The sequence below is a fragment of the Oncorhynchus masou genome, chromosome 28 (genome assembly GCF_036934945.1).
Source record: "Oncorhynchus masou masou isolate Uvic2021 chromosome 28, UVic_Omas_1.1, whole genome shotgun sequence".
Taxonomy (NCBI): Eukaryota; Metazoa; Chordata; class Actinopteri; order Salmoniformes; family Salmonidae; genus Oncorhynchus; species Oncorhynchus masou.
Window position 1 is genome coordinate 46505296 of NC_088239.1, and position 18258 is coordinate 46523553.

At 50.3% G+C, this 18258-nt stretch overlaps 1 protein-coding gene across 1 annotated transcript in view; it reads right to left on the minus strand.

Annotated features, from left to right (window-relative positions):
• LOC135517686 (A disintegrin and metalloproteinase with thrombospondin motifs 6-like) overlaps window positions 1–18258 on the minus strand; it is a 121766-nt gene that overhangs the window by 43520 nt on the left and 59988 nt on the right. Inside the window, exons 12-13 of the mRNA XM_064942200.1 lie at window positions 18049–18156; window positions 2063–2208 (exon numbers count right to left, since the gene is read on the minus strand). Of these exons, the coding sequence (XP_064798272.1) occupies window positions 2063–2208; window positions 18049–18156 (254 nt within the window). The remainder of the gene's footprint in view (window positions 1–2062; window positions 2209–18048; window positions 18157–18258) is intronic.

Below are 18258 nucleotides of genomic sequence, written 5' to 3' on the forward strand. Positions count from 1 at the left end.
CACACACACACACACACACACACACACACACACACACACACACACACACACACACACACACACACACACACACACACACACAGTCTTCCCCAGGTAGAGTATAGGGTGTGAGATCGAATATATATATATGCCATTAAGCAGACGCTTTAGTCGACAGCGACAGTCATGCTGTAAACATGTGACATGTGTTTAGTCCCGGGAGTGGAGTCCACTAGCGTGCTCTACCAGCTGATGTACAAAGGACCATAGCATAGGTCCTTTGTAGGTGACATAACAACAGGGTGCTCAGTCTAATGGTTACCTTCTCCCTGAGCGAGGAATCTCCATGCATGTGTATTGGGTGTGACTGTTGTCCCTAGGTCACTCCATCCTGTCTGTCCTTCCAGCTGTAGAGAGCAGCTTGACATTTGGAGTCCCACCAGACTGCGGCCTATTAGAGCTAAATGTCTAGCACCGGCACGGCTCCTCACTGGTTTGTTACAGTACACGAGTTGGCCTGCTGTCGTCCTCACAGTTGGGAAGTCTCGCCCTCTCACTCTCTCCATCTGACTACCTACCGACCAGAGCAGCCCGCCAGGATAATGAATGTTTTCCAGCCCAGTCTGGATTCTGTGTTCCACCTCCTTGCTACAGTACCGTGTGTGTGTGTGTGTGTGTGTGTGTGTGTGTGTGTGTGTGTGTGTGTGTGTGTGTGTGTGTGTGTGTGTGTGTGTGTGTGTGTCTGTGTGTTACAGTACCCAGGGTCTGTGGGGCTCCGATCACCTTACACAGGTGTTCCGCATTACCCTACCCTCCCTCCATCCGTCTCTCCTTCTTTCCCCCTCTCTCTTCCCTTCTACCCTCCCTCCCTCTCTCCACTGTCTGAAAAGAGAGTGTGAATGCAGACGCTTCCGCAAGCGCCACCGCTGAAAATCTAACTTGGAGAGGGCTAGAGAGAGAGAGAGAGGGCTAGAGAGAGAAAGCTAGAGAGAGAGAGAGGGCTAGAGAGAGAGAGAGAGAGAGGGCTAGAGAGAGAAAGAGAGAGAGAGGGCTAGAGAGAGAGAGAGAGGGCTAGAGATGGAGAGAGAGAGAGGGCTAGAGAGAGAGAGAGGGCTAGAGAGGGCAAGAGAGACAGAGAGAGAGAGAGAGAGAGGGCGAGAGAGGGAGAGAGAGAGAGGGCAAGAGAGGGAGAGAGTGAGAGAGAGGGCTAGAGAGAGGGCTAGAGAGAGAGAGAGCGCTAGAGAGGGAGAGAGAGAGAGGGCTAGAGAGAGAGAGAAGGGGGGGGGCTAGAGAGGGAGAGAGAGAGAGAGAGAGAGTGCTAGAGAGAGAGGGCTAGAGAGAGAGGGAGAGGGGGAGGACTAACAGTGGGAGCTCCGTACAGTCTGGATGGAAACAGTGTGTCTATCCGTCAGAGAAACAGGCTTATAACAGACACAGGAGCGACGGCTGCTCTTTCACCTGGTTGGACCAGCACTTTACTGTCAGTCGGTCTACTAGAAGGCTGGACTGAAGCAACCTGCTGGCACGTGCACAGACACACACACACACGCACAGACACTCACACTCACACATGCGCACACACACATACACACGCACGCGCACAGACACACACACGCACAGACACAGACACACACACACACACACACTCGCACAGACACATACACACGCACACACACAGACACACACACACACACATACACACACACGCACAGACACACGCACGCACACACACACACACACACAGACACACAGACACACACACACACACGCACAGACACTCACACTCACACACACGCACGCACGCACACATACACAAAGTGCGCACAGACACACACACGCACAGACACAGACACACACACACACACACACACACACACACACACACACACACACACACACCATACACCACACACACACACACACACACACACACACACACACACACACACACACACACACACACACACACACACACACACACACACACACACAGACACACAGACACACACACACAGAAACACACACACACACACACCTGTAGGTGGGGACCTGGATGTTGTTGTGGCTTACTTTGCCTACTTACGCTGGGCTGTCACAATGTCTCATGGAGGAAGAGACTCCCCCTCCACAGGTCCTGCTGCACTCCCCCCACGACGACCAGGGACCCCAGCCTCCGTCCACACTCTGGGGCCACGTCCCAAATATCACACACTCCCCCTGGTAGCACCACTGAGAGCGGGGGGTTGGAGAAGGGAAGAGGAAGAGGAAGGATGAATCATTAGACAGGCTTGACGCAGCCCTGTGCTGCGATGGACTGAGTTGGAGCCTGGATAGCACCTGGGGTTTAAAGACAGAGGTTATCTGTAACTGGGTCAGTGGTGCTCAGGGCTTAGAGACAGTAGAGGTTGTAAAGGTTTTAGGTCTGTAACTGGGTCAGTGGTGCTCAGGACTTAGAGACAGTAGAGGTTCTAGAGGTTTTAGGTCTGTAACTGGGTCAGTGGTGCTCAGGGCTTAGAGACAGTAGAGGTTGTAGAGGTTTTAGGTCTGTAACTGGGCCAGTGGTGCTCAGGGCTTAGAGACAGTAGAGATTGTAGAGGTTAAAGGTCTGTAATTGGGTCAGTGGTGCTCAGGGTCAGGGTCAGTGGGTTTTAGGTCTGTAACTGGGTCAGTGGTGCTCTTAGAGACAGTAGAGGTTGTAGAGGTTAAAGGTCTGTAACTGGGTCAGTGGTGCTCAGGGCTTAGAGACAGTAGAGGTTGTAGAGGTTTTAGGTCTGTAACTGGGTCAGTGGTGCTCAGGGCTTAGAGACAGTAGAGGTTGTAGAGGTTTTAGGTCTGTAACTGGGTCAGTGGTGCTCAGGGCTTAGAGACAGTAGAGGTTGTAGAGGTTTTAGGTCTGTAACTGGGTCAGTGGCTCAGGGCTTAGAGACAGTAGAGGTTGTCTGTAACTGGGTCAGTGGTGCTTTTAGGTCTGTAACTGGGTCAGTGGTGCTCAGGGCTTAGAGACAGTAGAGGTTGTAGAGGTTTTAAAGGTCTGTAACTGGGTCAGTGGTGCTCAGGGCTTAGAGACAGTAGAGGTTGTAGAGGTTAAGGTCTGTAACTGGGTCAGTGGTTAGGGCTTAGAGGTCTGTAACTGGGTCAGTGGTGGGCTTAGAGACAGTAGAGGTTGTAGAGGTTTTAGGTCTGTAACTGGGTCAGTGGTGCTAGGGCTTAGAGACAGTAGAGGTTGTAGAGGTTTTAGGTCTGTAACTGGGTCAGTGGTGCTCAGGGCTTAGAGACAGTAGAGGTTGTCGAGGTTTTAGGTCTGTAACTGGGTCAGTGGTGCTCAGGGCTTAGAGACAGTAGAGGTTGTCGAGGTTTTAGGTCTGTAACTGGGTCAGTGGTGCTCAGGGCTTAGAGACAGTAGAGGTTGTAGAGGTTTTAGGTCTGTAACTGGGTCAGTGGTGCTCAGGGCTTAGAGACATTAGAGGTTGTAGAATTTTTTAGTTCTGTAACTGGGTCAGTGGTGCTCAGGGCTTAGAGACAGTAGAGGTTTTTAGGTCTGTAACTGGGTCAGTGGTGCAGGTTTTTTTAGGTCTGTAACTGGGTAAGTGGTGCTCAGGGCTTAGAGACAGTAGAGGTTGTAGAGGTTTTAGGTCTGTAACTGGGTCAGTGGTGCTCAGGGCTTAGAGACAGTAAAGAGGTCAGTGGTGCTCAGGGCTTAGAGACAGTAGAGGTTGTAGTTTTAGGTCTGTAACTGGGTCAGTTGCTCAGGGCTTAGAGTAGAGGTTGTAGAGGTTTTAGGTCTGTAACTGGGTCAGTGGTGCTCAGGGCTTAGAGACAGTAGAGGTTGTAGAGGTTTTAGGTCTGTAACTGGGTCAGTGGTGCTCAGGGCTTAGAGACAGTAGAGGTTGTAGAGGTTTTAGGTCTGTAACTGGGTCAGTGGTGCTCAGGGCTTAGAGACATTAGAGGTTGTAGAGGTTTTAGGTCTGTAACTGGGTCAGTGGTGCTCAGGGCTTAGAGACAGTAGAGGTTGTCAGGGTTTTAGGCCTGTAACTGGGTCAGTGGTGCTCAGGGCCTAGAGACAGTAGAGTTGGAGAGGTTAAAGGTCTGTAACTGGGTCAGTGGTGCTCAGGGCTTAGAGACAGTAGAGGTTGTCGAGGTTTTAGGTCTGTAACTGGGTCAGTGGTGCTCAGGGCTTAGAGACAGTAGAGGTTGTAGAGGTTTTAGGTCTGTAACTGGGTCAGTGGTGCTCAGGGCTTAGAGACAGTAGAGGTTGTAGAGTTTTTAGGGGTCTAGAGGTTGTAGAGGTTTTAGTTCTGTAACTGGGTAAGTGGTGCTCAGGGCTTAGAGACATTAGAGGTTGTAGAATTTTTTTGTTCTGTAACTGGGTCAGTGGTGCTCAGGGCTTAGAGACAGTAGAGGTTTTAGGTCTGTAACTGGGTCAGTTGTGCTCAGGGCTTAGAGGTCTGTAACTGGGTCAGTGGTGCTCAGGGCTTAGAGACAGTAGAGGTTGTCGAGGTTTTAGGTCTGTAACTGGGTCAGTGGTGCTCAGGGCTTAGAGACAGTAGAGGTTGTAGAGGTTTTAGGTCTGTAACTGGGTCAGTGGTGCTCAGGGCTTAGAGACAGTAGAGGTTGTAGAGGTTTTAGGTCTGTAACTGGGTCAGTGGTGCTCAGGGCTTAGAGACAGTAGAGGTTGTCAGAGGTTAGGTTTAGGTCTGTAACTGGGTCAGTGGTGCTCAGGGCTTAGAGACAGTAGAGGTTGTCTGAGGTTTTAGGTCTGTAACTGGGTCAGTGGTGCTCAGGGCTTAGAGACAGTAGAGGTTGTAGAGGTTTTAGGTCTGTAACTGGGTCAGTGGTGCTCAGGGCTTAGAGACAGTAGAGGTTGTAGAGGTTTTAGGTCTGTAACTGGGTCAGTGGTGCTCAGGGCTTAGAGACAGTAGAGGTTGTCTGAACTGGGTTTTAGGTCTGTAACTGGGTCAGTGGTGCTCAGGGCTTAGAGACAGTAGAGGTTGTAGAGGTTTTAGGTCTGTAACTGGGTCAGTGGTGCTCAGGGCTTAGAGACAGTAGAGGTTGTAGAGGTTTTAGGTCTGTAACTGGGTCAGTGGTGCTCAGGGCTTAGAGACAGTAGAGGTTGTAGAGGTTTTAGGTCTGTAACTGGGTCAGTGGTGCTCAGGGCTTAGAGACAGTAGAGGTTGTAGAGGTTTTAGGTCTGTAACTGGGTCAGTGGTGCTCAGGGCTTAGAGACAGTAGAGGTTGTAGAGGTTTTAGGTCTGTAACTGGGTCAGTGGTGCTCAGGGCTTAGAGACTTAGAGACAGTAGAGGTTCAGGGCTTAGAGACAGTAGAGGTTGTAGAGGTTTTAGGTCTGTAACTGGGTCAGTGGTGCTCAGGGCTTAGAGACAGTAGAGGTTGTAGAGGTTTTAGGTCTGTAACTGGGTCAGTGGTGCTCAGGGCTTAGAGACAGTAGAGGTTGTAGAGGTTAAAGGTCTGTAACTGGGTCAGTGGTGCTCAGGGCTTAGAGACAGTAGAGGTTTTAGGTGTGTAACTGGGTCAGTGGTGCTCAGGGCTTAGAGACAGTAGAGGTTGGTTTCTGTAGGGTCAGGTTAGAGACAGGTCTGTAACTGGGTCAGTGGTGCTCAGGGCTTAGAGACAGTAGAGGTTGTAGAGGTTTTAGGTCTGTAACTGGGTCAGTGGTGCTCAGGGCTTAGAGACAGTAGAGGTTGTAGAGGTTTTAGGTCTGTAACTGGGTCAGTGGTGCTCAGGGCTTAGAGACAGTAGAGGTTGTAGAGGTTTTAGGTCTTAGAGACAGTAGAGGTTGTAGAGGTTTTAGGTCTGTAACTGGGTCAGTGGTGCTCAGGGCTTAGAGACAGTAGAGGTTGTAGAGGTTAAAGATCTGTAACTGGGTCAGTGATGCTCAGGGCTTAGAGACAGTAGAGGTTGTCGAGATTTTAGGTCTGTAACTGGGTCAGTGGTGCTCAGGGCTTAGAGACAGTAGAGGTTGTCTGTAACTGGTTGGTGCTCAAGAGACAGTCTTAAAGGTCTGTAACTGGGTCAGTGGTGCTCAGGGCTTAGAGACAGTAGAGGTTGTAGAGGTTTTAGGTCTGTAACTGGGTCAGTGGTGCTCAGGGCTTAGAGACAGTAGAGGTTGTAGAGGTTAAAGGTCTGTAACTGGGTCAGTGGTGCTCAGGGCTTAGAGACAGTAGAGGTTGTCAGAGGTTTTTGTAGGTCTGTAACTGGGTCAGTGGTGCTCAGGGAGACTTAGAGACAGGTCTGTAACTGGGTCAGTGTTGGGCTTAGAGGTTAAAGGTCTGTAACTGGGTCAGTGGTGCTCAGGGCTTAGAGACAGTAGGGGCTCGAGGTTTTAGGTCTGTAACTGGGTCAGTGGTGCTCAGGTTGTAGAGGTTTTAGGTCTGTAACTGGGTCAGTGGTGCTCAGGGCTTAGAGACAACTGGGTAGAGGTTGTAGAGACAGTAGAGGTTGTAGAGGTTTCTGTAACTGGGTCAGTGGTGCTGTAACTGGGTCTGTAACTGGGTCAGTGGTGCTCAGGGCTTAGAGACAGTAGAGGTTGTAGAGGTTTTAGGTCTGTAACTGGGTCAGTGGTGCTCAGGGCTTAGAGACAGTAGAGGTTGTAGAGGTTTTAGGTCTGTAACTGGGTCAGTGGTGCTCAGGGCTTAGAGACAGTAGAGGTTGTCGAGGTTTTAGGTCTGTAACTGGGTCAGTGGTGCTCAGGGCTTAGAGACAGTAGAGGTTGTAGAGGTTAAAGGTCTGTAACTGGGTCAGTGGTGCTCAGGGCTTAGAGACAGTAGAGGTTGTAGAGGTTTTAGGTCTGTAACTGGGTCAGTGGTGCTCAGGGCTTAGAGACAGTAGAGGTTGTAGAGGTTAAAGGTCTGTAACTGGGTCAGTGGTGCTCAGGGCTTAGAGACAGTAGAGGTTGTCAAGGTTTTAGGTCTGTAACTGGGTCAGTGGTGCTCAGGGCTTAGAGACAGTAGAGGTTGTAGAGGTTTTAGGTCTGTAACTGGGTCAGTGGTGCTCAGGGCTTAGAGACAGTAGGTCTGTAACTGGGTCAGTGATGCTCAGGGCTTAGAGACAGTAGAGGTTGTCGAGATTTTAGGTCTGTAACTGGGTCAGTGGTGCTCAGGGCTTAGAGACAGTAGAGGTTGTCGAGGTTTTAGGTCTGTAACTGGGTCAGTGGTGCTCAGGGCTTAGAGACAGTAGAGGTTGTCGAGGTTTTAGGTCTGTAACTGGGTCAGTGGTGCTCAGGGCTTAGAGACAGTAGAGGTTGTAGAGGTTTTAGGTCTGTAACTGGGTCAGTGGTGCTCAGGGCTTAGAGACAGTAGAGGTTGTAGAGGTTTTAGGTCTGTAACTGGGTCAGTGGTGCTCAGGAGACAGCTTAGAGACAGTAGAGGTTGTAGAGGTTTTAGGTCTGTAACTGGGTCAGTGGTGCTCAGGGCTTAGAGACAGTAGAGGTTGTCGAGGTTTTAGGTGTGTAACTGGGTCAGTGGTGCTCAGGGCTTAGAGACAGTAGAGGTTAAAGGTCTGTAACTGGGTCAGTGGTGCTCAGGGCTTAGAGACAGTAGAGGTTGTCGAGGTTTTAGGTCTGTAACTGGGTCAGTGGTGCTCAGGGCTTAGAGACAGTAGAGGTTGTAGAGGTTTTAGGTCTGTAACTGGGTCAGTGGTGCTCAGGGCTTAGAGACAGTAGAGGTTGTAGAGGTTTTAGGTCTGTAACTGGGTCAGTGGTGCTCAGGGCTTAGAGACAGTAGAGGTTGTAGAGGTTTTAGGTCTGTAACTGGGTCAGTGGTGCTCAGGGCTTAGAGACAGTAGAGGTTGTCGAGGTTAAAGGTCTGTAACTGGGTCAGTGGTGCTCAGGGCTTAGAGACAGTAGAGGTTGTAGAGGTTTTAGGTCTGTAACTGGGTCAGTGGTGCTCAGGGCTTAGAGACAGTAGAGGTTGTAGAGGTTGTAGTGGTGCTCAGGGCTTAGAGACAGTAGAGGTTGTAGAGGTTTTAGGTCTGTAACTGGGTCAGTGGTGCTCAGGGCTTAGAGACAGTAGAGGTTGTAGAGGTTTTAGGTCTGTAACTGGGTCAGTGGTGCTCAGGGCTTAGAGACAGTAGAGGTTGTAGAGGTTTTAGGTCTGTAACTGGGTCAGGTGCTGTAAGACAGTGGGTCAGTTTTAGGTCTGTAACTGGGTCAGTGGTGCTCAGGGCTTAGAGACAGTAGAGGTTGTAGAGGTTTTAGGTCTGTAACTGGGTCAGTGGTGCTCAGGGCTTAGAGACAGTAGAGGTTGTAGAGGTTTTAGGTCTGTAACTGGGTCAGTGGTGCTCAGGGCTTAGAGACAGTAGAGGTTGTCGAGGTTTTAGGTCTGTAACTGGGTCAGTGGTGCTCAGGGCTTAGAGACAGTAGAGGTTGTAGAGGTTTTAGGTCTGTAACTGGGTCAGTGGTGCTCAGGGCTTAGAGACAGTAGAGGTTGTCGAGGTTAAAGGTCTGTAACTGGGTCAGTGGTGCTCAGGGCTTAGAGACAGTAGAGGTTGTAGAGGTTTTAGGTCTGTAACTGGGTCAGTGGTGCTTTTAGGTCTGTAGGGCTTAGAGAGGCAGTAGAGGTTGTAGAGTAGAGGTTGGTGCTCAGGGCTTAGAGACAGTAGAGGTTTTAGGTCTGTAACTGGGTCAGTGGTGCTCAGGGCTCAGGACAGCTTAGAGACAGAGACAGTAGAGGTTGTAGAGGTTTTAGGTCTGTAACTGGGTCAGTGGTGCTCAGGGCTTAGAGACAGTAGAGGTTGTAGAGGTTAAAGGTCTGTAACTGGGTCAGTGGTGCTCAGGGCTTAGAGACAGTAGAGGTTGTAGAGGTTTTAGGTCTGTAACTGGGTCAGTGGTGCTCAGGGCTTAGAGACAGTAGAGGTTGTAGAGGTTTTAGGTCTGTAACTGGGTCAGTGGTGCTCAGGGCTTAGAGACAGTAGAGGTTGTAGTAGAGGTTTTAGGTCTGTAACTGGGTCAGTGGTGCTCAGGGCTTAGAGACAGTAGAGGTTGTAGAGGTTTTAGGTCTGTAACTGGGTCAGTGGTGCTCAGGGCTTAGAGACAGTAGAGGTTGTCGAGGTTTTAGGTCTGTAACTGGGTCAGTGGTGCTCAGGGCTTAGAGACAGTAGAGACAGTAGTGGTGCTCAGGGCTTAGAGACAGTAGAGTTGGAGAGGTTAAAGGTCTGTAACTGGGTCAGTGGTGCTCAGGGCTTAGAGACAGTAGAGGTTGTAGAGGTTTTAGGTCTGTAACTGGGTCAGTGGTGCTCAGGGCTTAGAGACAGTAGAGGTTGTAGAGGTTTTTAGTTCTGTAACTGGGTCAGTGGTGCTCAGGGCTTAGAGACAGTAGAGGTTGTCGAGGTTTTAGGTCTGTAACTGGGTCAGTGGTGCTCAGGGCTTAGAGACAGTAGAGGTTGTAGAGGTTTTAGGTCTGTAACTGGGTCAGTGGTGCTCAGGGCTTAGAGACAGTAGAGGTTGTAGAGGTTTTAGGTCTGTAACTGGGTCAGTGGTGCTCAGGGCTTAGAGACAGTAGAGGTTGTAGAGGTTAAAGGTCTGTAACTGGGTCAGTGGTGCTCAGGGCTTAGAGACAGTAGAGGTTGTCGAGGTTTTAGGTCTGTAACTGGGTCAGTGGTGCTCAGGGCTTAGAGACAGTAGAGGTTGTCGAGAGGTTGTAGAGGTTTTAGGATCTGTAACTGGGTCAGTGGTGCTCAGGGCTTAGAGACAGTAGAGGTGTAACTGGGTCAGTGGTGCTCAGGGCTTAGAGACAGTAGAGGTTGTAGAGGTTTTAGGTCTGTAACTGGGTCAGTGGTGCTCAGGGCTTAGAGACAGTAGAGGTTGTAGAGGTTTTAGGTCTGTAACTGGGTCAGTGGTGCTCAGGGCTTAGAGACAGTAGAGGTTGTAGAGGTTTTAGGTCTGTAACTGGGTCAGTGGTGCTCTGTAGGGCTTAGGGCTTAGAGACAGTAGAGGTTGTCGGGGTTTTTGTCCTGTAACTGGGTCAGTGGTGCTCAGGGCTTAGAGACAGTAGAGGTTGTCTAGGTTTTAGGTCAGTAACTGGGTCAGTGGTGCTCAGGGCTTAGAGGGCTTACAGTAGAGGTTGTAGAGGTTTTAGGTCTGTAACTGGGTCAGTGGTGCTCAGGGCTTAGAGACAGTAGAGGTTGTAGAGGTTTTAGGTCTGTAACTGGGTCAGTGGTGCTCAGGGCTTAGAGACAGTAGAGTTGGAGAGGTTTTAGGTCTGTAACTGGGTCAGTGGTGCTCAGGGCTTAGAGACAGTAGAGGTTGTAGAGGTTTTAGGTCTGTAACTGGGTCAGTGGTGCTCAGGGCTTAGAGACAGTAGAGGTTGTAGAGGTTTTAGGTCTGTAACTGGGTCAGTGGTGCTCAGGGCTTAGAGACAGTAGAGGTTGTAACTGAGGTTTTAGGTCTGTAACTGGGTCAGTGGTGCTCAGGGCTTAGAGACAGTAGAGGTTGTAGAGGTTTTAGGTCTGTAACTGGGTCAGTGGTGCTCAGGGCTTAGAGACAGTAGAGGTTGTAGAGGTTTTAGGTCTGTAACTGGGTCAGTGGTGCTCAGGGCTTAGAGACAGTAGAGGTTGTAGAGGTTTTAGGTCTGTAACTGGGTCAGTGGTGCTCAGGGCTTAGAGACAGTAGAGGTTGTAGAGGTTAAGGTCTGTAACTGGGTCAGTGGTGCTCAGGGCTTAGAGACAGTAGAGGTTGTAGAGGTTTTAGGTCTGTAACTGGGTCAGTGGTGCTCAGGGCTTAGAGACAGTAGAGGTTGTAGAGGTTAAAGGTCTGTAACTGGGTCAGTGGTGCTCAGGGCTTAGAGACAGTAGAGGTTGTAGAGGTTTTAGGTCTGTAACTGGGTCAGTGGTGCTCAGGGCTTAGAGACAGTAGAGGTTGTAGAGGTTTTAGGTCTGTAACTGGGTCAGTGGTGCTCAGGGCTTAGAGACAGGGCTTAGAGACAGGTTGTCGAGGTTTTAGGTCTGTAACTGGGTCAGTGGTGCTCAGGGCTTAGAGACAGTAGAGGTTGTAGAGGTTTTAGGTCTGTAACTGGGTCAGTGGTGCTCAGGGCTTAGAGACAGTAGAGGTTGTAGAGGTTTTAGGTCTGTAACTGGGTCAGTGGTGCTCAGGGCTTAGAGACAGTAGAGGTTGTAGAGGTTTTAGGTCTGTAACTGGGTCAGTGGTGCTCAGGGCTTAGAGACAGTAGAGGTTGTAGAGGTTTTAGGTCTGTAACTGGGTCAGTGGTGCTCAGGGCTTAGAGACAGTAGAGGTTGTAGAATTTTTTAGTTCTGTAACTGGGTAAGTGGTGCTCAGGGCTTAGAGACAGTAGAGGTTGTCGAGGTTTTAGGTCTGTAACTGGGTCAGTGGTGCTCAGGGCTTAGAGACAGTAGAGGTTGTAGAGGTTTTAGGTCTGTAACTGGGTCAGTGGTGCTCAGGGCTTAGAGACAGTAGAGGTTGTAGAGGTTTTAGGTCTGTAACTGGGTCAGTGGTGCTCAGGGCTTAGAGACAGTAGAGGTTGTAGAGGTTTTAGGTCTGTAACTGGGTCAGTGGTGCTCAGGGCTTAGAGACAGTAGAGGTTGTAGAGGTTTTAGGTCTGTAACTGGGTCAGTGGTGCTCAGGGCTTAGAGACAGTAGAGGTTAAAGGTCTGTAACTGGGTCAGAGGTTTTAGGTCTGTAACTGGGTCAGTGGTGCTCAGGGCTTAGAGACTGTAACTGGGTAGGGTTAGAGACAGTAGAGTTTTTTTAGGTCTGTAACTGGGTCAGTGGTGCTCAGGGCTTAGAGACAGTAGAGGTTGTCGAGGTTAAAGGTCTGTAACTGGGTCAGTGGTGCTCAGGGCTTAGAGAGACAGTAGAGGTTGTAGGAGGCTGTAGGGACGAGGTTTTAGGTCTGTAACTGGGTCAGTGGGGCTCAGGGCTTAGAGACAGTAGAGGTTGTAGAGGTTAAAGGTATGTAACTGGGTCAGTGGTGCTCAGGGCTTAGAGACAGTAGAGTTTGTAGAGGTTTTAGGTCTGCAAGTGGGCCAGTGGTGCTCAGGGCTTAGAGACAGTAGAGGTTGTAGAGGTTTTAGGTCTGTAACTGGGTCAGTGGTGCTCAGGGCTTAGAGACAGTAGAGGTTGTAGAGGTTTTAGGTCTGTAACTGGGTCAGTGGTGCTCAGGGCTTAGAGACAGTAGAGGTTGTAGAGGTTTTAGGTCTGTAACTGGGTCAGTGGTGCTCAGGGCTTAGAGACAGTAGAGGTTGTAGAGGTTTTAGGTCTGTAACTGGGTCAGTGGTGCTCAGGGCTTAGAGACAGTAGAGGTTGTAGAGGTTTTAGGTCTGTAACTGGGTTTGTAGAGGTTTTAGGTCTGTAACTGGGTCAGTGGTGCTCAGGGCTTAGAGACAGTAGAGGTTGTAGAGGTTTTGTCTGTAACTGGGTCAGTGGTGCTCAGGGCTGTAACTGGGTCAGTGGTGCTCAGGGCTTAGAGACAGTAGAGGTTGTAGAGGTTTTAGGTCTGTAACTGGGTCAGTGGTGCTCAGGGCTTAGAGACAGTAGAGGTTGTAGAGGTTTTAGGTCTGTAACTGGGTCAGTGGTGCTCAGGGCTTAGAGACAGTAGAGGTTGTAGAGGTTTTAGGTCTGTAACTGGGTCAGTGGTGCTCAGGGCTTAGAGACAGTAGAGGTTGTGTAACTGAGTGTTTTAGGTCTGTAACTGGGTCAGTGGTGCTCAGGGCTTAGAGACAGTAGAGGTTGTCGAGGTTTTAGGTCTGTAACTGGGTCAGTGGTGCTCAGGGCTTAGAGACAGTAGAGGTTGTAGAGGTTTTAGGTCTGTAACTGGGTCAGTGGTGCTCAGGGCTTAGAGACAGTAGAGGTTGTAGAGGTTGTAACTGGGTCAGGTCTGTAACTGGGTCAGTGGGGCTCAGGGCTTAGAGACAGTAGAGGTTGTAGAGGTTTTAGGTCTGTAACTGGTCCAGTGGTGCTCAGGGCTTAGAGACAGTAGAGGTTGTGGAGGTTTTAGGTGTGTAACTGGGTCAGTGGTGCTCAGGGCTAAGAGACAGTAGAGGTTGTAGAGGTTTTAGGTCTGTAACTGGGTCAGTGGTGCTCAGGGCTTAGAGACAGTAGAGGTTGTAGAGGTTTTAGGTCTGTAACTGGGTCAGTGGTGCTCAGGGCTTAGAGACAGTAGAGGTTGTAGAGGTTTCTGTAGGTCTGTAACTGGGTCAGTGGTGCTGTAACTGGGTCAGTCAGGGCTTAGAGACAGTAGAGGTTGTAGGTTTTAGGTCTGTAACTGGGTCAGTGGTGCTCAGGGCTTAGAGACAGTAGAGGTTGTAGGGTTTTAGGTCTGTAACTGGGTCAGTGGTGCTCAGGGCTTAGAGACAGTAGAGGTTGTAGAGGTTTTAGGTCTGTAACTGGGTCAGTGGTGCTCAGGGCTTAGAGACAGTAGAGGTTGTAGAGGTTTTAGGTCTGTAACTGGGTCAGTGGTGCTCAGGGCTTAGAGACAGTAGAGGTTGTCGAGGTTTTAGGTCTGTAACTGGGTCAGTGGTGCTCAGGGCTTAGAGACAGTAGAGGTTGTAGAGGTTTTAGGTCTGTAACTGGGTCAGTGGTGCTCAGGGCTTAGAGACAGTAGAGGTTGTAGAGGTTTTAGGTCTGTAACTGGGTCAGTGGTGCTCAGGGCTTAGAGACAGTAGAGGTTGTAGAGGTTTTAGGTTTTAGGTCTGTAACTGGGTCAGTGGTGCTCAGGGCTTAGAGACAGTAGAGGTTGTAGAGGTTTTAGGTCTGTAACTGGGTCAGTGGTGCTCAGGGCTTAGAGACAGTAGAGGTTGTAGAGGTTTTAGGTCTGTAACTGGGTCAGTGGTGCTCAGGGCTTAGAGACAGTAGAGGTTGTCGAGGTTTTAGGTCTGTAACTGGGTCAGTGGTGCTCAGGGCTTAGAGACAGTAGAGGTTGTAGAGGTTTTAGGTCTGTAACTGGGTCAGTGGTGCTCAGGGCTTAGAGACAGTAGAGGTTGTAGAGGTTTTAGGTCTGTAACTGGGTCAGTGGTGCTCAGGGCTTAGGGCTTAGACAGTAGAGGTTGTAGAGGTTAAAGGTCTGTAACTGGGTCAGTGGTGCTCAGGGCTTAGAGACAGTAGAGGTTGTAGAGGTTTTAGGTCTGTAACTGGGTCAGTGGTGCTCAGGGCTTAGAGACAGTAGAGGTTGTAGAGGTTTTAGGTCTGTAACTGGGTCAGTGGTGCTCAGGGCTTAGAGACAGTAGAGGTTGTAGAGGTTTTGGTGCTCAGGTCTGTAACTGGGTCAGTGGTGCTCAGGGCTTAGAGACAGTAGAGGTTGTAGAGGTTTTAGGTCTGTAACTGGGTCAGTGGTGCTCAGGGCTTAGAGACAGTAGAGGTTGTAGAGGTTTTAGGTCTGTAACTGGGTCAGTGGTGCTCAGGGCTTAGAGACAGTAGAGGTTGTAGAGGTTTTAGGTCTGTAACTGGGTCAGTGGTGCTCAGGGCTTAGAGACAGTAGAGGTTGTCGAGGTTTTAGGTCTGTAACTGGGTCAGTGGTGCTCAGGGCTTAGAGACAGTAGAGGTTGTAGAGGTTTTAGGTCTGTAACTGGGTCAGTGGTGCTCAGGGCTTAGAGACAGTAGAGGTTGTAGAGGTTTTAGGTCTGTAACTGGGTCAGTGGTGCTCAGGGCTTAGAGACAGTAGAGGTTGTAGAGGTTTTAGGTCTGTAACTGGGTCAGTGGTGCTCTGTAACTGGGTCAGTGGTGTAACTCAGGGCTTAGAGACAGTAGAGGTTGTCGAGGTTTTAGGTTTGTAGGGTCAGTCTGTAACTGGGTTGTAGTGGTGCTGGGTCAGTGGCTTAGGGCTTAGAGACAGTAGAGGTTGTCGAGGTTTTAGGTCTGTAACTGGGTCAGTGGTGCTCAGGAGACAGAGACAGTAGAGGTTGTCAGAGGTTTTGTAGAGGTCTGTAACTGGGTCAGTGGTGCTCAGGGCTTAGAGACAGTAGAGGTTGTAGAGGTTTTAGGTCTGTAACTGGGTCAGTGGTGCTCAGGGCTTAGAGACAGTAGAGGTTGTAGAGGTTTTAGGTCTGTAACTGGGTCAGTGGTGCTCAGGGCTTAGAGACAGTAGAGGTTGTAGAGGTTTTAGGTCTGTAACTGGGTCAGTGGTGCTCAGGGCTTAGAGACAGTAGAGGTTGTAGAGGTTTTAGGTCTGGTGCTCAACTGGGTCAGTGGTCTGCTCTCAGGGCTTAGAGACAGTAGAGGTTGTAGAGGTTTTAGGTCTGTAACTGGGTCAGTGGTGCTCAGGGCTTAGAGACAGTAGAGGTTGTCGAGGTTTTAGGTCTGTAACTGGGTCAGTGGTGCTCAGGGCTTAGAGACAGTAGAGGTTGTAGAGGTTTTAGGTCTGTAACTGGGTCAGTGGTGCTCAGGGCTTAGAGACAGTAGAGGTTGTAGAGGTTTTAGGTCTGTAACTGGGTCAGTGGTGCTCAGGGCTTAGAGACAGTAGAGGTTGTAGAGGTTTTAGGTCTGTAACTGGGTCAGTGGTGCTCAGGGCTTAGAGACAGTAGAGGTTGTAACTGGGTCAGTGGTGCTCAGGTTAAGAGGTCTGTAACTGGGTCAGTGGTGCTCAGGGCTTAGAGACAGTAGAGGTTGGTCTGTAACTGGGTCAGTGGGGCTCAGGGCTTAGAGACAGTAGAGGTTGTAGAGGTTTTAGGTCTGTAACTTTTAGTCTGTAACTGGGTCAGTGGTGCTCAGGGCTTAGAGACAGTAGAGGTTGTCAAGGTTTTAGGTCTGTAACTGGGTCAGTGGTGCTCAGGGCTTAGAGACAGTAGAGGTTGTAGAGGTTTTAGGTCTGTAACTGGGTCAGTGGTGCTCAGGGCTTAGAGACAGTAGAGGTTGTCGAGGTTAAAGGTCTGTAACTGGGTCAGTGGTGCTCAGGGCTTAGAGACAGTAGAGGTTGTAGAGGTTTTAGGTCTGTAACTGGGTCAGTGGTGCTCAGGGCTTAGAGACAGTAGAGGTTGTAGAGGTTTTAGGTCTGTAACTGGGTCAGTGGTGCTCAGGGCTTAGAGACAGTAGAGGTTGTAGAGGTTTTAGGTCTGTAACTGGGTCAGTGGTGCTCAGGGCTTAGAGACAGTAGAGGTTGTAGAGGTTTTAGGTCTGTAACTGGGTCAGTGGTGCTCAGGGCTTAGAGACAGTAGAGGTTGTAACTGAGGGCTTTTAGGTCTGTAACTGGGTCAGTGGTGCTCAGGGCTTAGAGACAGTAGAGGTTGTCGAGGTTTTAGGTCTGTAACTGGGTCAGTGGTGCTCAGGGCTTAGAGACAGTAGAGGTTGTAGAGGTTTTGTAACTGGGTCTGGTAACTGGGTCAGTGGTGCTCAGGGCTTAGAGACAGTAGAGGTTGTCGAGGTTTTAGGTCTGTAACTGGGTCAGTGGTGCTCAGGGCTTAGAGACAGTAGAGGTTGTCGAGGTTTTAGGTCTGTAACTGGGTCAGTGGTGCTCAGGGCTTAGAGACAGTCTGTAGAGTTTTAGGTCTGTAACTGGGTCAGTGGTGCTCAGGGCTTAGAGACAGTAGAGGTTGTAGAGGTTTTAGGTCTGTAACTGGGTCAGTGGTGCTCAGGGCTTAGAGACAGTAGAGGTTGTAGAGGTTTTGGGTCAGTGGTGTCTGTAACTGGGTCAGTGGTGCTCAGGGCTTAGAGACAGTAGAGGTTGTCGAGGTTTTAGGTCTGTAACTGGGTCAGTGGTGCTCAGGGCTTAGAGACAGTAGAGGTTGTAGAGGTTAAAGGTCTGTAACTGGGTCAGTGGTGCTCAGGGCTTAGAGACAGTAGAGGTTGTAGAGGTTTTAGGTCTGTAACTGGGTCAGTGGTGCTCAGGGCTTAGAGACAGTAGAGATTGTAGAGGTTAAAGGTCTGTAACTGGGTCAGCAGAGAAGAACAAAGATGGAGCTGATAGGCCAGAGAAAGAGAGTGAGAGAGGAGGGCAGAGAAGAACAAAGAGGGAGCTGATAGACCAGAGAAAGAGAGTGAGAGAGGAGGGCAGAGAAGAACAAAGAGGGAGATAGATAGATCAGAGAAAGTGAAATAGAGAGAGGGAGAGAGTCCTCCTTAAGACCTTGTGTGTTTCCAGCAAGACGAAAATAGCCTGGGAGAGAAAGTGTTATCAGAGACGAGCTGACACACCCAGACCCTACACTGCCTGTCTGTTACACCACACACCTGCAAATGTGTGCGTTTGACACAGAAATCTGTGTGACCTTTGGGGAACACAACTGCTGTGCCTTCTGTCTACTTATCTCGCTCCCTTTCTCTTTCTCTTTCTCTGTCCTTCTTTCTATCCCTCTCTACCTTTCTCCCCCTCTACCTCACCCCTCCTTCTGTTCCCTGCCCTACCACCTCACCCTCCCTCCTCCCTCCCTTCCCCCCTAGTTGGCAGGGCCTCTCCATTACAGGGCCTGGTGAGAAATGGCTGACAGTTGTGTTCCTTTGAAGCCCCCTCCCAACCCCCATCCCCCTCACCACCACCCTCACCCCAGACAGGAGCGCACTACCAGCCCCCCGAAGCCCTCTGTCCCAAATCCCCCTGAGCTGATCTCAACCTGTGCACCCTGTGTAGCCCAGGGCCCCGTCAGTGGCCCCCGGGGGCCTGAAAGGCTCCAGTCAGCGGAGGGTAATGTCACACGACAGCCCCTGACACCCTCCCATTCTTCCCTTTGAGACCTCGGACCATCCGGTGACAATGGCCACCGTAATCCATGTTAAAACCGTCTCCCTGTCAGCCGTCTAACCTGGCCGTGGCGTGGCCAGCCACCCTGCGATTCGACTCTGAAGTGATGACCTCAAAGCATGGTGTGTGTGTGTGTGGCGGGAAAGGGGGAGGGGCGGTAATACATTGGGATACCACGGGAGAGAGAGAGAACAGGCCCTACTAGATCTGGTTACCACACACCTCACAGTAACTAGTCTTGGCTCTGACACTCACACGCTACTTCCCAACTATGGAGGCTTAGCTGCCATCACGAGTGAGAGAGAGAGAGAGAGACAGAGAGACAGAGAGACAGAGAGAGAGAGAGAGAGAGAGAGAGAAGGCTGTTGGTATGGAGGTGAAGGAGAGAGCCAGTGTGTGTAAACTACAGGAGACAACTAGTGCGTTTGGACTTACCCCTTTCTCGATGCTTCCCGTCTGACACAAGGTCCCCTCGGCAGCAGGGATACTGTTGGTGACACAGCGGTTGCTTTTGCTAAGGCACCAGAGCTCTCTACACACTTCCTAGGAAAGGAGGCGAAAGCAAGTTGGTCAGAAGAAAGCAATTCGCTGCAGAGAGCGTATTACAAGTAGAGAAATGGACAGAGACAGGCCTGTGTGGGAAGT